Source organism: Caloenas nicobarica, chromosome Z, assembly GCF_036013445.1.
Source record: "Caloenas nicobarica isolate bCalNic1 chromosome Z, bCalNic1.hap1, whole genome shotgun sequence".
NCBI lineage: Eukaryota > Metazoa > Chordata > Aves > Columbiformes > Columbidae > Caloenas > Caloenas nicobarica.
Window position 1 is genome coordinate 56386181 of NC_088284.1, and position 18573 is coordinate 56404753.

Sequence of the window (18573 nt, forward strand, 5' to 3'; positions counted from 1 at the left end):
CTCCCTTCACAGAAAAAAATATTATCCTGAACCATTTTTACAAAGATAGGATCGCTCAGAGAAGTCAGAAAAAGTAAAAAACATCATCCCAAGGTACACTATGAAAGTTCTACATGGCTTTAAAGGGCTGACAAGCAATCTCCTAGCATTTTGAAGAAATATCTCCAATTGCTTTAAAGGTTTAAAAAGCAGGTTTCACACGGAAAACTGACTGCTGCAACAAAGTTATAAACCCCTGAAACTATGGATTTATAATGGAAGCACTGATGCAACCTCAACAACAGCAGCACTACTATAATCTTCCTGTTCGCCTCCAGCAATCTGAATGCATTTCAGCCTCAGTATACCAAGCTAATAGACATTTTGAATTTGTTATGCAGCTTGCTTACCATGACATAATGTCGCTGCATCTCAGTCTTCTCACTGGCCAGTTTTTCACATTCTAGCTTTAAACTGTTCAAGACATAAAAAGGAAAATGCATGGGTACTTCATAACATATAACCGACATTCTTCTGAGCACAGGTTATTCCCCTTTTCAAGCATTTCTCCAATACACAAATAGAAACGTGCATTCCGGCTCTTGCTTGGGAGTTCAGGGTGGGGTTTGTACTTTTCCCCTTTCAGGAGATACTGCGCAACATCCTCATCTCCTAAGCAAACTGCATACACTACACAGGAGACTATTTTTCTCTGACAAAAACACCCCAACACGGGTTCACAGTAGAAGCACGCGGGGGTTCATACCTATAACTCTTAAGCTTGAGAAGCCACTTACAAATCCATAATTAGGGTTTCAGAGTTTTTATTTAAATGAGTTTTAGAAACACCTCTTGCTTTCACTCAACCCACAGAGCAATCAAACGCGTATCACCACTCCACCGAGAAAAAGTTGCTGCGGTTTTTTTTCTTTGCTGTTACTGATGACAGAACTGCAAGGAAAATACTGCAAGTAATTTAAGGAACACCGTGGTAAACATGAACACCTCCGCTGGTTTTTTTGTTTGTTTTCAGAAACCCGGTAAGCAATCCTGCCAGAAGTCACTTGTCACTTCGAGGACACAGCGCACTTCCAGCTAAGGATAATGAAATAGCTCGCTGCCTCACTTCCAGGTTATCAGCACTTGATATGTCAATGAAAGGCGCGAGGGGGCCGAGCCAAGACAAGATGCGTGTCCTGAGCGGCATTTTGAAGAAAAGCAGAGGACGAGCCCAGACAGCCACATATTTTTCCATCAACATCCCCCACCAAAAGGAAAAAAATAAAAGTAATTTAAAAAAAAAAACAACACACACCCAAAAGCCAACCACAACCTGGAGCGTGGGGAAAGCAGGAAAATCCGCTCGCACCGTTCGGCTCGGAGCCCCTGTGAACCCCCGCCCCGAGGGCCGGGAGCGCCGGCGGGATGTGGAAGAGCCGGCGGAGCAGCGCCCGGATGGGGTGGGTCCGCTCCGCGCCCGGGCTCCTCCGGGGGGTCCCATCGCCCCCGCACCGCCGACCCCCCGGCAGCGGCGGTGGAAAGCGGAGAGAGGTGAGCCCGCGAGGGGCTCGGGAAAGTAGGCAGCGTTACCTGTGGTACTGAGCCTGCAAAAACTGAAACTCCTCCTTAATCCGATCGCAGGACTCGGAAATGGTGAATTTAAAGGGCTGCGCTGGCTGGTGAGGAGCCTGCAAGCAAGCAACAGCGGGTCTTTAAATCGCCCCCGTCTCGCCCGCCCGCGGCTCCCCCCGCCCGGCCGCCACCCCCCGCCCGCCGCCGCGGCCCTCGCAGCCTGTCGGACCCCCGCCCGCTCGGGGGCTGCGGCGCGATGCCCGAAGCGCCCCGAGCTGCTGCCCCGACGGGGCCGCCGGCGGTGCGGGGCCGCCGCGGGGGGAGGCGTCACCCGCTCGGACCCCCCACACCGGCCGTAGCGCGGGGCGGGCGCCGGGACCGCCGCGCACCGGGCCGGGGCAACTCGGAGGAGCCAACCCCGGCCCGGGGCGGCGGCGGCGCGGCGGACAACAATAAGAAAATGGCTACAACTCCGCGGTGCCCGCGCCGGAGCGCTGCCCGCGGGGCCACCGCCGCCGCCACTCACCGGGTGCCGAGTCTGCGGGTACATCTTGCTCAGGTCGCGGATCATCCACGCCGCTTCGGGGGGCGCTGGCGGCCGGAGCGGCGGGGATCAAGACTGCAGGCGCAGCGGCGGCGACGACGACGACGGCGGGCAGGGACGCCCCGGCCCCGCCGCCCCGGGGCTGGCGGAACACCGCCGGCAGCAGCGAGGCGCGGCGGCGACGGCGGCGACCGCGGCGCGCAGGGGCCGCTGCCACATCCCCCGGGGGCGGTCAGCGGGCGGCGCCGACCGGCTCTCCCGAGCGCCGCCGCTTCGCGGGCTCCTGCGGGCTGCGAGCCCCGTGCAGCGGCGGGTGAGGAGGAGGAAAAGGAGAAGGGCGGGGAAAGCCCCTCCACCGGTGCGCGCTCCGCCAGAGATCCCCGGCGGCAGTTTCCTCCCCTCCTGCAAACTTTTACTGCTGCCGGCGGCTCTCCCGGCGCCGAGCGGAGCGGAGCGGAGCGCCCCGGCGGGGAGGGCGGCTGCGGCGGGCGGCTGCCCCGCGGAGGTGCGGTGCGGTGCCCTTTTGTGTGGCGGGCTGGTCCTCGCTCCTACCGGCCGGACCGCATCTCCCCGCGAGTGCTGCTGGGCCGCTTTTTTCCTTTTGGTTTTGCCCTTTTTTTTTTAATTAAAAAAATTAAAAAGAGAGCGAGAAAGATGAAAAAGAAGATACGGTCCGGGCTGCTTTATTTATGTATTTTTTTTTTTCCTTTTTTCCCTCCTCGCCTTTCGAAACTCCGGGAAGTGGCGGCGGCAGCAGCGGCGCCGCACAGAGCGGAGCCCCGTGCCCGGCCCAGTGGCTCGGCTCGGCCCAGCCCAGCCCTTCCTTGGCCCGGCCCAGCCCAGCCCAGCCCAGCCCGGCCCGCCGCCGCCGCTCCGCGCCGCTCCCAGCGCACGCTCTGGCGAGGTGACTCCTTTGACCAAATTTAGCAGCAGCTGGTCATTAACATTCTGATACATATTCACAGCAGCCGGAAGACCGCCGCCGCGGTGCACCCTGGGAGCCGCAGTCCTCCCGCCGCCCTCTCTCCGCGCCCACCGCCGCTCTCAGGACTTCCTCTCCCGTCGGGCACCGCGGCGGCGCCTCCCGCCCCCCTCGCTTTCCCCCTCCGCCGCACCGCCCATGAAGGGCGTCGCCGGCGACCAATCGGCGGCGGCCGCACATTAATCGCCGTTCTGTATTAATGCCCATCATTTCGCCGCTGACAAATGGGCATGCGGGCTCGAGGAAGGAGGAGGAGGAGGTGGCCCCGGGATCAGCCCCCACGTGGGGGCCTGACGCAGGGCGGGCTCACAGCCAATCAGGCGGCTTCCCCTGCCTCGCCGCTCCTGTTTGCCCGCCGCCCGAGGTGGAGCCTTGAGATCGCTGGCGTTCCGCGGCGCCGGCGTTCGAACAGGGGAAACATTTGTTCAGCCGTCAATCAAAGTAACGTGGGCCGGTGTCGGCTGCCGCTGCTGCTCTCGCCGCCTCCTGCGCGCGGGGTGGTGGCGCGGCGGGAGCGAGGGGCGCCCGCCCCGCCTCCCGCCCCGCCCGCGGCCGCCGCCGCCCGCCCGCGCCGCCGGGGACGCGCTAATTAGGGGGCAACGGCTCCTTAAAGAGACAGGCGCGGCGGGCCGCTACCCACCGCGGGCCCCGGCGGGCGCGACGGCGTCTCCGGGCTCGTCTTCCCTGGCCCGTCGTGGGGCTTGTCGGAAGGAGCGGCGCTGCCACCGGGGAGCTGCCCCCGCCCTGCCTGCTGGGAGGGACGGGAGATCCCCGGGGCCGTTGGCGCCCTGCCGCCCTCGCCTCCCCTCCCGGGGCTGCGCGGGGCCGCGGCGGGCCTCCCTTCGCGGCCGCCAGTTTTAAAGCGCTTACACCGGGAAGGCGCCGAAGCCGAGGTGGGTGCCGGTGTGGCAGCCCCCGGCCCGGGGACGCCCCCTCCGCCACTCGCCCCCGCCGTGGCCGGTGCCGATGGGCCCTGGGCAGGCGGAGCGGGGCCGCGGTGCAGCCGCAGAACACGGCGGGATTTAAGTGGTGTTTATTTGTTTTGTTTTGGTTTTTTTCCTGTTGGCTTTGCTTAAGGGACTCGGTCGTTCCTGTGGGAAGCTCGGCAGCGAGAGGGGCTTAGCCTCTCTCCGGAGTAAGGCTCAAAGCCCTGACCTTTGCGGGATATTTGTAAAGGGACGCGGAGATTCGACGGGGCGTTTTCTGTCGGCGTCCGACGGGAGGAGGGCGGCTGGGTACTGCGGGCCCGGTTGCTCAAGGGGCGATAAACGCCCCCGGGAATTACCGAGGGAGGGGAAGGGGCAAGTAACTGCGGCCGCCTCCTCCGGGAGCAGCTCCGGGAAGTCTCCTCCCAGCCCCGCAGCTCGCACGGCCGCGCACTCAGCGACGTCACCGCCTGGGTTTCCCAAAAAGGCAAGTCTGCGCCTAGCGGTGCTGTATCCTAAAAGGACCCCAAAACAATTTTTCTGCCGAGCCCCACTGCAGTTAATGCCATGCCGTGACGTACACTTGGGGGATAGGCTCAGACTTTTTTTTTTTTCTCCTTCCCACCCCCCGCCCCGCCCCGGCCCCCTCAAGCTTAGATTTGCCTTTAAGCAGTTTGTAGTCTTGATGAGCTGCAGTTTAAACTTGCATGCTGAATAGATGCAGTTTAGTCACGTCACTTTTGATGCCTGTATTCCAAATCTACAGGCTCAAAACTTGCACTCAGCAATTAGTGCCCTAATGATGCCAGCTAAATTATATGTATTTAATATTTTGGTCATAAATATTCGTTACTGCCCACAGACCTCTGGCTAAGGCCTGCAGCTGCTGAGCGCGTTGGGGCCTTGATGGGACACACCACCCAGGTTTTAACACGGTGGTTTTTCCTTCCTTACTTGATCTCCAAGGACTGGTCCAGTAGTTGAGATCTCAGGACTCAGAGCAGCTGTGGTGGTGATGAAGGTGGTAACAGTGTATATCTTCCACTACTGTCTGGGGCTGGGAGATGAAGGAGGCGTGGAGTGGAGCTGCCTCCTCTCTCTGAAACAGAGTTTGTAACCAAAATCTGCTTCCTCCGTGGTGAACGCTATAACCGCTAGCATCTGGAGTGGTTTGTGGCAACTGATTCTGAATCCTTTCAAAGCTTTTTTTTTTTTTTTTTTTTGCCTAAAATGGCAAGTGGTCTACTGGGAAATGGACAAAACTGTGTTCTTTTCACCTTCTGTTTTTATACCACAGAAGATGTCTGCACATTAGGCATTGCAGTAATCAGCCTTCAGCTCACTGGCATATTTCGTTTCTGCTGGAATTTTCTTATTTACCAAATTCATACTGTTGCAAAGGGACTTAGACCTCTAAATATCATTTAAAGATTTGGAGGTAAAACACCTGTCTAATTACAAAGACATCATTTCTCATGTGTCTTAAATCATCCAGTACCAAAAACGCCTTTGAAACATTTGTCATGAGCACCATTCACTAGGCAGTGGAGTACTTCCAACTCCTCTGAAACAGAGGACATTCACCATGTGCCACGATCAAGTCTTGGCGTTCAGAAGTATGGCTGCCAATCTGCAAATGCTTATATGCCTGTCACCCAAGTACTTGAAAGCTGTGCAAGAATGGAACTCACTCTGCAGGGCTGAAAGCATCTTTGGAAATGTGATGGGTGACCTTAGCAGATTTTACCATCAAATTCACAACCTGGAGAAGGACTAGTCCAGTTATAAAAGAAATGCTATAGATGAAAAAATTGAGTTCTGAAAATAACAGCAGGATTCTTCATTCCTTGTCACCCAGCATGAGCCTAGCATGAGGTACAGAGTTCCAAATGGAAAGGTATTCTACTCCTTAGAAGGCAAATGCATACAGCTTTTTGGCCAAAGCAGTCTCTCTTCTTTTGAAGGGCAATTTACCAGCAATGTTCATCAAAGCTTCAGCACTGTTCACCCTTGCTTGCACATTAGTCTTCAGTGAATTTGTGTGGCTAGAACTGGGGCAGAGTTTGGCTTGCTGAGCTTTAGCAAGAAGTGTGTATCTATATACTTAACTCTTTATGTAAATAGTCACTGTGTTTTTGAACAGTTTTTAGCATTCTAGCAAGATCCATGAAGCTCAGAAGTTTAAGAGAAAGTGCACTATAACTTGCCACTTTTAAATGATGTGAATTAAGATCAGAATGTCAATGTCATTCTATTTTCCTATCTTTTGTCATTTCTGACACAGCCTTGATGGGTGTTTAAATATAGGCTGTTTTGTATTTAAAGTTCCTTGTTTTTTCCTTCTTTTATGAAGAATCTTTTATGGTAGGTTATATAACCGGTACTATTATCTAGAAAGTGGAGAAGGTAGCTTTTAAATGTTTTACACATCTTGCTAAAGATTTCTCATAAGTGAATCGACTGCAAGAAATATTTAGGCAGTTTTATATGCACAGTAAGTGCGCTGAGTTTTGACTGGTGTAGAAAAACTCTATGAAATATCGCAGAGGAGCCAGAGGCTACAAAGCATCTCATCAATTCTTTTTTCCTCCTGTTATCAAGAAAAGCAACTGGTTATTTCATTCCTATTGTTCAGAACTAGTCTGCTTTTGTTTGCATTCAAAGCCTAAGGTCCAAAACGGACAGAATGATGTGTGCTTATATATGTATTTTACAGGATAGGTGAAAAAGAAACTCTTTTCCAGCTGAGATTTTCTAGCCCACTCTCAGGCTCCGGTGATGTTTTTTTACAGTCGAGTCATAACCTTACTACAAAGATTTATCAGTGCCAGAGGATCTTTAATAAAGGGTCCGATCCTAAGGCCATTTTGTATGTAACCCCACAGGTTTCCTGTCTGGAATGACTGTAGCTGAAGGCCAGGAGAGTTGTGCCTACCAGTACAAATTATTACAATTTATTTTGGGACCAAGTTACTAGGTCACCATGCTTTGTCAGCTGTGTACTCACATGCACACACATACACACACAAAAATAAAGGTGTTAAACTGATAAATCAATCAGTTCAAAATGCCTCAGAGTAGATCTTACAGCAGTACACATATTTAAGTGGACTGTGTAACAAGCACTCATCTTTCAAACAGATAAACTCAGTGAGGTTTTCAGTTCAATTGGCACCAAGTTCTCTCTGCTTAAAACTTTTAATTATGGTGTTAAGCTGGGTTTTACTGGTAGAAGAATGTAACAGCATGACACACAGTTTATGTTCGGGTGTTTTACAAGTGCTATCAAGTGACCCTGCCTCCGTACATTTTCAAAGCACTCCCTGCCTACAACTTACTAAATTAGTCATTAGTGACCTTAGGGATATATTGCAGCTAGTCAGCACATTAGGAGAATTTATGATAGTATGTATAATACAATGATTTATATGACAATTTATATGCAGCTCTCTCACAAAACAAGAGTTTTGCATGTTTCAAAACTATTTTTCAATAAAGTAATTACATTCTTCTTTAACATTGCTGAAGTCCAATTTTATTTAGTTCTTTTATAGATGTTGGTGTTTTGAATTCATAGTCTTACTTTGTTTATTTCTGCTTGAACAATTACCTGCATACTTCTTGCAATGACACAATTCCACTTATAAGAAAGTCGTTTGGGATGTGACAGGAAAACCTCTGTTAAAGTCCACAGAAGGCCTATCATATACTGGAGGCTGGATTTGCAAACTTAAGCAGTACAGAATGATTTAGGCAGATATTTGAAATTAAAGTAGTTTTCCTAGACAATGCTCCCTTTCTCATTGAAATCTATAAACTAGCAGTAAGGAATACTTTTTCCTGTGGCAAACACATGACAAATTCTTTGGGAAGAAAACTCCCTCAGAGAAGTCTCATAAAGTCTTATGCCATCCTGAAGTTGTGTTTATGCCTTTTTATCAGGTTTGAGATGTGACTACTACACGGTCACCCCTCCCTTTCTGCAAGGGAGTGACTTAATCTTGAGGCTCACCTGCAAAATTTGCTAAATGGATGTAGCCATAAGGCTGTTTATCCCACATTTTGTTGCAACATTCTTCTAGCTTGCAATAGACATGGAATGAGCGCAATGCAGCTTGAACTGACAAAGTCGGACCTGAACTACTCATTTTCACACAACTATATCTTTTAGTCACATTGCAGCTAGGTAAGACGTGATACCCCTGAGCAGAATACAGCAGTATTTCTTAGTGCGCTTTATTCATGTTAATGTCAGTAACTTAAAAGTTCACCAGTCCATTTGAAGCACTAGATCCAAATCTTTCTTAGCTTTCAAAAAATTAACTGAATGGTTTCACAAGGAAACGCATGGGCTGGACTACGTGCTGAAAGCCAGAGTTATAAAGAGGAAGAAGTTACCCACTCACACGACACAACCTCCCCCATGTTCACCACCAATGTAAGAACGAGGGCTTCCCTCTCAGGAGTGATGGCTGTATGAAAACACACAGCTTACGATTTTACCCAGCCTTTCAACTTCTCTAGCCAGGTTGCAGTGCTTACTGCAACACTAGGAGTCTGTTAGCAATATTAGAAGATAAGGAGAATGGATTTAGCATGCCTTCTTGCTAACTGAGATGCAGTCCATGCCCCTGAAGGTCAAGAAAGTTCTCCCAGCCCTCACAACACCATTAACAAAAGTCACTATTTAGTCTCTGACTGAATAAATCCAATTATTTAAGTCTTTGGCTCAAAACTTCTTAGATGCAATAAGTATTACTCCACATGTTTCAAAGTTCTAGCTTTTCAAAAGTAAGTTTTAGGTTGAAAAGGGGACTTTTGCCACGTCATATTGATAAAAGATAAAGTACCACTGTTTGGAAATTAACATTGTTGGATGATTTATATTTTGTCATGCAAGAAAACTATAAAAAACAATTTAATTTTACAAGTTCAAGGTGCATTAAGTAGGATGAGGAAAGGGAAGAGGTCAAAAGAAAAAAAAAATTTGAAATGAATGTAATATATCTTTAGTTTAATATTCTTCATATTGACCCTATTAATGTTTCTGTACTTTGGCAAAAGGGAATAAACTGAGCAACACAAAAATATTATCTAGGGAAAAAAGTATTTTTAAATTATTTTCAGAATGTAAATAACATTTTCAACTTCTCTTTTTCACATCATATACTGCAAATTTCCTGGTGTCTCTGAAAGGGTGAAGACACCATTTCTCTTTTAATCTTCAATTATATGTTGAAGTTGACTTGCATCCTGTCTTTGTACTGCAGACTCAGCAACCACAGGGAATTGTGACTTTAGATTCTGCGTGTGGTGAAGCAGTTTTATTTTCTTTACACCTTCCTTAGGAGCAACATTCATGATTAAGATGTACACACCTCTTTTAGTAGCTATGGATTACTATAGAAAAGGATTAATGTGTTTAGAAGAGACTGATTTCAACAAATAGTTGCTGTATATATGTTTATTCTTCTAAAGCAATGGAGAACTCTAATTCAACAGCAGTGTGTTTTCGTCTATTGAATAACCAGGGTTATTCTCTAAATATACTTTTCCTTCCTAAGAAATGGAAACAATATTTCCTCTCTGGTTATTATTCAGAATGGAAATAGTCAAGATGATGTGCTTCAAGTAAATTTATTAGTTGCAATGTAAACTTCCTGCTGTCCTACTGGAGTGCAGGCAGTTCTGAACCTTTAGTTTACTTCAGCATTGAAACTTTTAAACAGCAAATGGGTTTTGAGAGCCAATGAATGCATTCTGCTTCTATTTCTGTGTTTAATAGATTAACATACAGTGACCCTATATATGGACATGGGCATATCCATGAAGTCAGCAATACTTTCTTCAGAAAATGGTCATTGCGCTTTTATGGGTTATATTTTGGACTGATTTGAAAAGTATTACCAAGTCATCAGAATATGTCAAAGCAGCATGTAAGGTTGCCTTTCTGTTCTCCCTGCTCACCTGAGTCTGGCGCGCTCTCCTAGTGTGATTACATCATCAAGTTGCAGTCTTGCCTTTCTTGTCCGTGACACGCTTTTCTTTCCTGCCCTCGATACTAGAGAAGAGCCCACTGGAGAGTCCAGAGTATCTTCTGTGGAATGAAGAGCTGCCATCAGTCTCCCGGAGGGAAGCAAAATAGATTATGGAATTCATGAGACTCTGTCCTGTGTTCTAGGTATGATTTGTAGTAGGGGCCACAGTCCGGCCTCTATGAAAGCTGAGTGCAAACAGCGCAATTCTCCTCACTGGGTGCTGGCAAATGAACCTTCACAATCCACAGTTAAAGAAAGTAGAGTGGAAATGATCTTTGAAGGACTGTTTCTGTCTGGGTAACTGGGTACACATGCAATGATCCTCACTCCAGGTACTCTACGTATCAGCCAGTCCTTTAACCCACACCTGTCTCAAAGGTAAATAAGGACGTTTTGTTCCTGATAACTAATCCTTTTGATGAGGCAATCTCATGAACCTCTGTAAAGTTTACATAAGGAAACAGTGGATGGGGATTTACTCCCTAATTGCTTGTAGCTCAATGACTCCATTTGGTTTATTGGCACTGCTTTGGATGAACATTGGTATAAAAGAGAGAAGGGATACAACCCACAGGGTTGAACTGATTAGAAAATAATTTTGAGGGGCAATGAAATAGCTTGTTTTCTGAACAACCTGCAAGGTACATTGGGTTGAACTTGATGTGAACTGGCTGAAAACAAAACAGGGAGTAGTTTACTAAACAAACTCTCCCCCCTCTCTGCTTTTTTTTTTTCTTTAATAACTGAAACAGTGCCTGAAGTAACAGAGTCACCATTAGAAAAAGGAGGGATAGAGTAAAGCTGAAGGTAGCAAATGAATAGTAGCCCCTTTAACGACAGTCAGTCACTTCCTGCAATCAAAACCATGCTAGCATGTGGCCTGTTCAAATAAAAATTACTGGACCAGAGCTGAACATGAAAAAGTAATTGATAATGTGGTTTTTCAGAACCCACCCATCCATCAAATGTGTCACTCCTCCATAATACTTTATTGCCCCTTTTGAAGAAATATCTTTAAAATTCATTGTATGTGCTTGAAAACAAAGTGTCCTTGTCCTGGTTTATAATGATTCTCTTTTAGTTTGGGTTTGTTTTGTTATTTAATTACATTCTCTTCTATCGTGCATTTTTGTACAGATAGTTGCTGGAAATTTCTGCTGCTCTTAAACAAAGAATCTTTTGTGCTGTATCGGCTTGCATTTTCCTTGGATTGTGTTGTGCTGGTGTCTTTTCACTGACTTCAGCACTGGAGTATTGTAGTCATAGCTTCACTAAGTAGACTGTAACAAACAGATTCATTGGCCCTTTCTCTGTGCTGCATCTTATTAACCGATCTGTGGGAAATGCTCTTTACATTGTTAAGGCATATGCGCTAATGCAAACAATAAATTAACCTTAACTAGAGGAAGCTTTGAGACTCCTAATACAGTAACATAGCAGAAACCAGAGTTTATAAAAGCTTTCTACCTACCAAATTTCATGGATATTTTTGTTAAAATGTGCTGTACTTATTTTCTACACCAACCTTTTACTATCATCTTTACCAAACAGATATTATGAATAATGCTCTGTAATAGCTTCATACAAGGCAGCAAGAGAGAGATAAATACTAGATTCATTCAATTGCATTGATATATTTCTTTTTCCCCACAGTTAAAGAACAACAATGAACACAGTTGTATGAAGATTATTACTCCAAATTAGAGGGCAACGTTCACGGATCTATAGTACCAGTTCTATAGGGGCTGCTAATGATAACTCTCAAATTACAGACCACAATCTAGTTAAGAGGTCAAGTACTGTGCTGCTAATTAATTAATAAGGAAGTTCTTTAGATTCTAGTGTTTAGACTTCTTTTTCATTGTATAAAGTGTTAGGGCTCACAACTTGCGTACTGAGAAGAATGTAGGTACTCATGACGACACAGGAGTAGCAGTACCTTGAGCAGGCAGAGATGAGGATGAATGTGCAGTAATGGTAATGGAGAAGAACAAGGGCCATACTTAAATGAAGAGAGACCCTCCCTACCCCCCTCAAATGAGTTATGCATGGTCGCTGGATCCAGGAGGGAAGAGTTTGTACTCACACACCATCTCTAACCCATCCTTTCACTTTAGGGAATTCTTTAGCTGTAAATTTACATCGAATATGTTTCTAAATGAAAAAGAAGTGCATCACCTACTCCCCTCTCTGGAAACTAAAGGACCAAAAAGAAGAAAAAATAATTTTTACAGCTCCTGCACCTAGGACTGAATAGCTAAAATGCAATAACCTCAGCCCAAAGTCTGATTTGTCAAACATTGTCTAGATCTTTGAATCAGATATCAAATCAAAGCAGGGAGCAAATAAATGGGTATTAGAAGTGTGTTACCAGCTCTGCCACTCACTGCCTGGCTTTGGACAATTTATTTTCAGTTTTGCTGAGGAAGTGTGATAAGACTTGCTGTAATTAATATTTGTACAGGGCTGTGGAATCTGTAAATTATTTATTATATTTCAGGAAGAGGCTCCAAGGTTAGTACATGTAAATCTAGGAACCCTTGCAAAGGCATGCAATTTGTGTGCCCCTTGGCTTTCACAGAATTGCAGGAGTTTCCTTGATATCAACACTTGTTCTAGTCTCACACTAACGACAAATCTGGCAATGTCTGAGAAGCAGTCCTGAGAAGCTCTGATCTAATAGCTGTAACTGAGTCAATAAAATGCTTTGAGCATTTGCTTAACTACGAGCCCATGAGTTATGCTATTCATTCAGTGGAGCTAGTCACTAGATTAAAATTAAGATCAAGCCTAAATGCCTTGCTGGACTTTTACCAGATTGTTAAGTTTATGATTTAGTTATCTTTCTTAAACTTGCTGAGGTCAGATCTCCTAATTTAACTATTTATGGTCCAGCTGAAAGTACTGGTGGACTTAGATATCTATAAATGTCAGTTTGAGGCAAGAGATCTCTCAATATTCACAGGTACTTTTAATTACCTAAACGTTGACTAGTTTCTGTTTAGTTATCTATACTTCCCAAATGCTACTGTGTATGACTTATGCTCTTATAGCTCATATTTAGTTATTTTATTTCTCTCAACACAAGGCTAAAACCTATAGTGCTACAAACCATAATGCAGCAGGCAACTGCAATAAGGCTACTGCAGTTTACATATTTGAAGATCTGGCTCCTGCTCGACGCTACTTTTAATATCAGTGTTACCATTTGTAGTACAGTACATAAGTAATGCATGTAGAAATATATGCTGCATCTTCCACTTACGGAGCAGTCTCATTTCATTGCAAGGAACCTATTGCAGATAGTGGGCACTACTGAACAGTGTGAATTGCCTTGCAGTGTCAGGCTTATAATCTGTATTTTAAATCTGAAAAATAAGGCTCTTACTTTAAAGTAGGTATTTGGGGGCTTATCTCCATAAAAACAAATCTCTGCATAGCCATAAGATTCCAAAGTGTAATTTAAAACAATGTAAGGTAATAAGCAGCAAGAAGTAGTTTTTTAAGTAAAAACAATCCTCTGGTGTCACCATTCCAAGCAGTAGTCTGGAATTTACTATCACAAGTCAATATTCAAAAGATATGTGATTCATTAATGCTATCGGTGGCTTTGTTTCCTATTGACTAGGTAAATGTGTAGACCATCAAATGTCTATGATACAAGAATATTTGTACTGGAAAGGTGCCGCTTCTTTTAGTTACCACATTCAAATATCAGTCATTCAGTATGATTTCTGATTAGCTTGTGGGAATATGTTACTTACAATTGACATGACAAAGTATTTTCTAAAAAAATGTATAGTATGACAACAATGAATAAAACTTTGTTTCAGTCTTTTTGGATGAAGGGGTTTATTATCCTAAACAATAGACGTCAGTTAAAAACAGAATAGATTTTTTTTTTTTTGAATAGTAATCTCATTTGAATGTTTTGATTTATCAAAGCATTTAATGTTTACTTAAAAAACACATCTTCTGCTCCCTGGAGGAGTCCCTAATGCACTCAGTAAAGACTGAACATCAGAAAAAATGTACTCAAACAACAGTAAAATTCAGGAAAAACTGTTTCAGTTTTGCTTTGGTAGGTATGCATGTTGTTGAACATCAGTGATGTACATTTTATGCATGTGTTAAACATGTCCTTTTGTGGTCATCTGAATAATACACCTTCTTATTTTAAAGTATCACATGTATACTCCCTCATTCAAAGATACTACTGCTGTATATTGTAATATTAAAATCTTAGACATTTCAACTGAAGAAATACAGCTTTGGAGAACTGTAATTCTTTTCAACAGTGAAACTACCTGAGAAGTTACATGTAACTAAACTAGAGTTAAGGCACTTTCTTAATAGTTAATTTGATAAAATCCAGATAGTTCATGTATGAAATAAGCTTTGACTCACTGGAAAATGGCATTGTTCATTAATGAACAGCAAATCTACACAACAGCTTAGGACAGGAATTGAAGAATTTTTTACTTATATGAAATTATAGAGGGAATTTAGAGAGCTAAAATGCAATTATTAGAATTGGAACATAGCCAAGATCCTAGGGTTAACTTCCCTGTTCTTATTAGAAGCTATATATTAGATTTCTTTTCTTGTCTGTCTTTGCTGTACATTGGCTTTATCTTTTTTGAAAATTTGGAGATTTTTTCTTTTCATTTAAAGAGAATGCCAGGTTCAGTGGCTGGACATAAATGTTTAAAAACATGTAGATATTCTTGGTCATCAGCAGTTAAGCAACTTGTATTTAAACAGTGGTGCCAGTTTAAAAACTGTATCACGGAAGTTTCCAGGGCTCTGATAGATGGTCTGAAGTGAGTGGGTATGGTCAAAACTTACATAGCTTTATGTTGCCTCTGAAAACATAGCAGGAAGTCCTTAGCCTGTCAGGTCCCCAGTAAAACTCTCACTGACCTTGGTGAAGGGAGGATTTCAGAATTACACCGTCAGCGCTCACAATTTTAGCACCAGTCTTGCAGTACTTGGTATTTTTATTATATTCTCAGCTGTGAGCCTTGTTTGTCATGAATCTCTCAACTTCATTTTTAAGAAGTCTGATGCTAGAGCCAAGTTACAAAGTAGTGTTGGCCTCAGATTCAACCAAAAGTTTTGGTGGCCTGTGAAGATCCAGTTGTGGATCTTGATTTTAGATAACCATACCTTGTATCTTGCTCCCCTGTCAGTCTCTAAGTCCACACTTGCAATCTGCTGTGCACTTGCACAGCCAAAGCAGGAGGTGCCTCAGGTCCCCAGTCACTCTGGCCATGGTATCCAAACTCTCTGTCTGCTCATAGTTCTGCCCTGGATGCACCAAGCAAAACCTCTCTAATGGCAAATCTGGACAAGCTGGCATGCCCTCTCCACCTAAACTTGAAAGTTTCTAGAGTAACTGAAGCTGTAAATCACCAAGAGAAGCAATATTTAGGACTTCTGGGGCATTTTCCACTAGTTTTTTTTGGACAGTTTTGTCATACTGGCTATGGTGAACATCATCATGGCCAAAATACAGCTCTACTGCAGGCATAGAAACAGCACCTTGCCAAGCCAGAACTAGAAATATAAGGGAATATAGTACAAATTCAGCTCTGCTCATGCTTTGGAAGAGTACTGAACTGTGCTGAGTGCAGTTACAAGTAAGAATATGCATGAACTCAGGATCCCAAACTCATTCTCCCTCTAACTCTCTCCAAGGGCTGGAGATTAAGGAACGGGTCCAGAGCTGTGGATCTGCTGAAGTGTCTACAATTTTTTTTTTATGGACTAACCATTGATTCTTGAGTTGCAGAGAAGTTTGCACACAACCTTTTAAGGAAGAAGCTCACAGGGCATCTGAAAATACCGAAGTTGTGCATTTAAACAAAGGCCAAAAAATTCCTCTTTATTTTTAATGCAGGTAAATAACCTTTTGATCCAAATAATGATTTTTCAGTGCTTAGCAGACAAAATATGGAAGATAGTTATCTCTATGAGGTTGTTCCTTCTCCCTGAGCAGAAGGTAGAGGTGTTCCAGTATAAAATGGCAATAATGAATATCAGCAGCAGTACACATTCCTAAAAAGTTTTCAATCTTAGTACAAATTATTTTACAAAATTTGATGGCATCAGGAAAAAGTTGGTACAATATGTCTGGTGGTTGTATGTTTATTGCATCAAGCTCTACTGGTTTGCAGTTGTAGACACATTACTGTGAGTCCTTTTAAAAATGAAAGTTCCTTTCATCTTGATCCACTATTGTGTAGCCCAGCTCTATTGCAGAAGAGCACAAGCGTGTATAATAATGTGTACCTCTAGCCACTAATGAAAGCCCACAATATGTACAGGAATTGTGTTACAGGCTCCGTTCATGAGGCCAAAATTAGTTGCTTCCATTTAATCCAGTTATCTGTATATGTATTTTCCCTGCCCTAATCACTAGAGCACTAAACCTGAGTGTTTCTGTGATAGAGTATGTCCCCGGAGAGCAATCAGGTTCCTACCGTTGATATGCATATCTGAAAGGTCCTGAAGCTTTTAGCTTCCCTGTAGTAAATAGTTCACTTTTAATTGATACACATCTTAGCCATGAGAACACTGAAGGTTTCTTATTTAAAGAACAGATGAAAATGAAGGACTGAAAACTAAAGAAAAATAGAGGCACAGATTTCTTTATACCTTATTTGAGTGAGTGTGTATGGTTCTTTGATCATATCAAAAGAAAACTGTTGATGACATGTGCTGAAAAATAAAACAACATAACATATGGCTGAAAGCATATCAGCAGAGTACTTCTGGTTTTACACCAATTTCTATGGAATTTTCCTGAAGCACATTTGCTAATGTTGTTTTAGAAAAAAACATTGAACTGTTCTTATTTTTGCTATTTGCCCCTATGACGGCTTTGGAAAGAAATAATTCTTTTAAGTAGTCTACTGTTCTCGTACAAGGTTTTGAACTTCTTCGACACTGAAATGCTTAGTGGGTTAACTGCGGAAAGTACTAATTACAAACCAACATTTGTAAAGTACAATGTACAAGATTTAAACAAGGTATGTGTTCTATACCATATTCCTAGGAGAGACTGACTGCAAAAAATATGAGATAAATTCAGACACAGTGATATTCCTTTCTATGAAATCTTTAGAAAGGTTTAAGTGATAAACACCATATGGTGAGCTGAGGTGTTTCACATCCTGGTGATGGAGGTACTAATTCCTGTTGAAGGAAGAAGATGTAGACTGTTCCTAGTCACTGTGGTGAAGGACATCTTTAGCCGTTTAAGTTGAAAGACATAATGGGAATCTCCAAACTCTATATGACAGTCTGATCTGTGACTCCTTTGAAGGCTATAGGTTTTTTCATTTTTATATTGTTTTCTCTAGTCCAAAGACCTTAATACATAATAATGAGCAGGGCGAATAACACAAACAAACAATATTAACAGACGCTTTTTAGAATCCATCACCACCATAGCAGAATTTCAAAGACAAGAACAAGTTTAGATGCTGAGTTCATTTAACTCACTGTTAACTTTAAATAAATTTATGTAGTACAACTTTCCTATACACTGAAGGAGAAGTGCTGATCTAAATAAATTGTACATAATTATCTACGTTTAAATTCTTACTACTAGTATTATTTATTATTATGAATTGTCTTCCAGTGGAAGTACTCTTATTGATTTCAGTTGTGAATTTTAGAATCAGTATAATTTTTTGGCTAGTAAATCCAAGTTTATTTCCTCAGAAAATTTTAAAAACTGGACGAGTGGTGGTGGTGGTGTTGTTTGCATAGAAGGAATCAGCAGTAGCCAAGTGGAATGACCTCCTTGTGGCAACATGGAGAGTTAATAGCATAGCATAGCCTGGAAAAGAAATGGAGCATCACAAAGATCCATATCCTGCCCTGTGTACTCTGCTACCTTTCATTGTTTTATTTTCCATCTATGGAAACTAATTTTTTTCCTGATTGTTGTATTAAGTAGTAGTTGGGAGTTATTAAAGAAGCAAGGAGATTAAAAAGAGGGAGAGTTTAAATTTTGCAATGATTGTACTTAAAGACTGTATGTGGAGGAAACATATCTATTTCGTATGCTGCATTTTAAAAAGCCACTTTACAATGACAGCTTGTATCTTCATGCAATGCAAGAAAACTAATAATTGAAAACCTCTGAATGGCTCATGTCATGTTTTTAATGTATTCCTGTTCCTGTTCAGTGTTCTAAGTAAAAGTTTTGTTGTTGCTATGGGTAAGGGATAGATTGAACTGATTACATACTGTGTTATAAATAAATGTATTTTGTTCCCTGAGAAACGATTCTTCCTTCAGTAATAGGAAAAATAAACAAAAGAAAAAGGGTAAGTTTAAAGTTGCTGTCAAGTCTTAGCTATTCCTAGACTTTCATATTTCTGTTCTTAGCTACAATGTTCTATCTGTAAAATATTTTCTTTTTAGTTTAAAATCCAATTTATAAATGGTTTAAGAAGAGACTTCTCCAGGTTAACCTGCAGCTATACAATTGCTGGATAAGCCTTTTGTTTGCCTGAA

The 18573-nt window shown here is 43.5% G+C and overlaps 1 protein-coding gene and 1 long non-coding RNA gene across 4 annotated transcripts in view; one reads left to right on the top strand and one right to left on the bottom strand.

Annotated features, from left to right (window-relative positions):
• Window positions 1–2280, bottom strand: part of LOC136001306 (transducin-like enhancer protein 4) — a 97654-nt gene extending 95374 nt beyond the window's left edge. For both annotated transcript variants that reach the window (XM_065655450.1, XM_065655448.1), the window contains exons 1-3: window positions 2078–2280; window positions 1570–1667; window positions 390–453 (exon numbers count right to left, since the gene is read on the bottom strand). In XM_065655450.1, coding sequence (XP_065511522.1) covers window positions 390–453; window positions 1570–1667; window positions 2078–2122 — 207 coding nt within the window. In that variant the 5' untranslated portion in view covers window positions 2123–2280. The remainder of the gene's footprint in view (window positions 1–389; window positions 454–1569; window positions 1668–2077) is intronic.
• A 1482-nt stretch (window positions 2281–3762) lies between these two features.
• On the top strand, window positions 3763–14322 carry LOC136002192 (uncharacterized). Of its 2 annotated transcripts, none has more exons than XR_010607883.1 (3): window positions 3763–4490; window positions 10069–10184; window positions 11695–14322. It is a non-coding gene; the product is annotated as an uncharacterized LOC136002192 (long non-coding RNA). The 2 variants fall into 2 exon arrangements; XR_010607884.1 differs by having other exon boundaries at window positions 3763–3970.
• Window positions 14323–18573: the final 4251 nt, after the last annotated feature.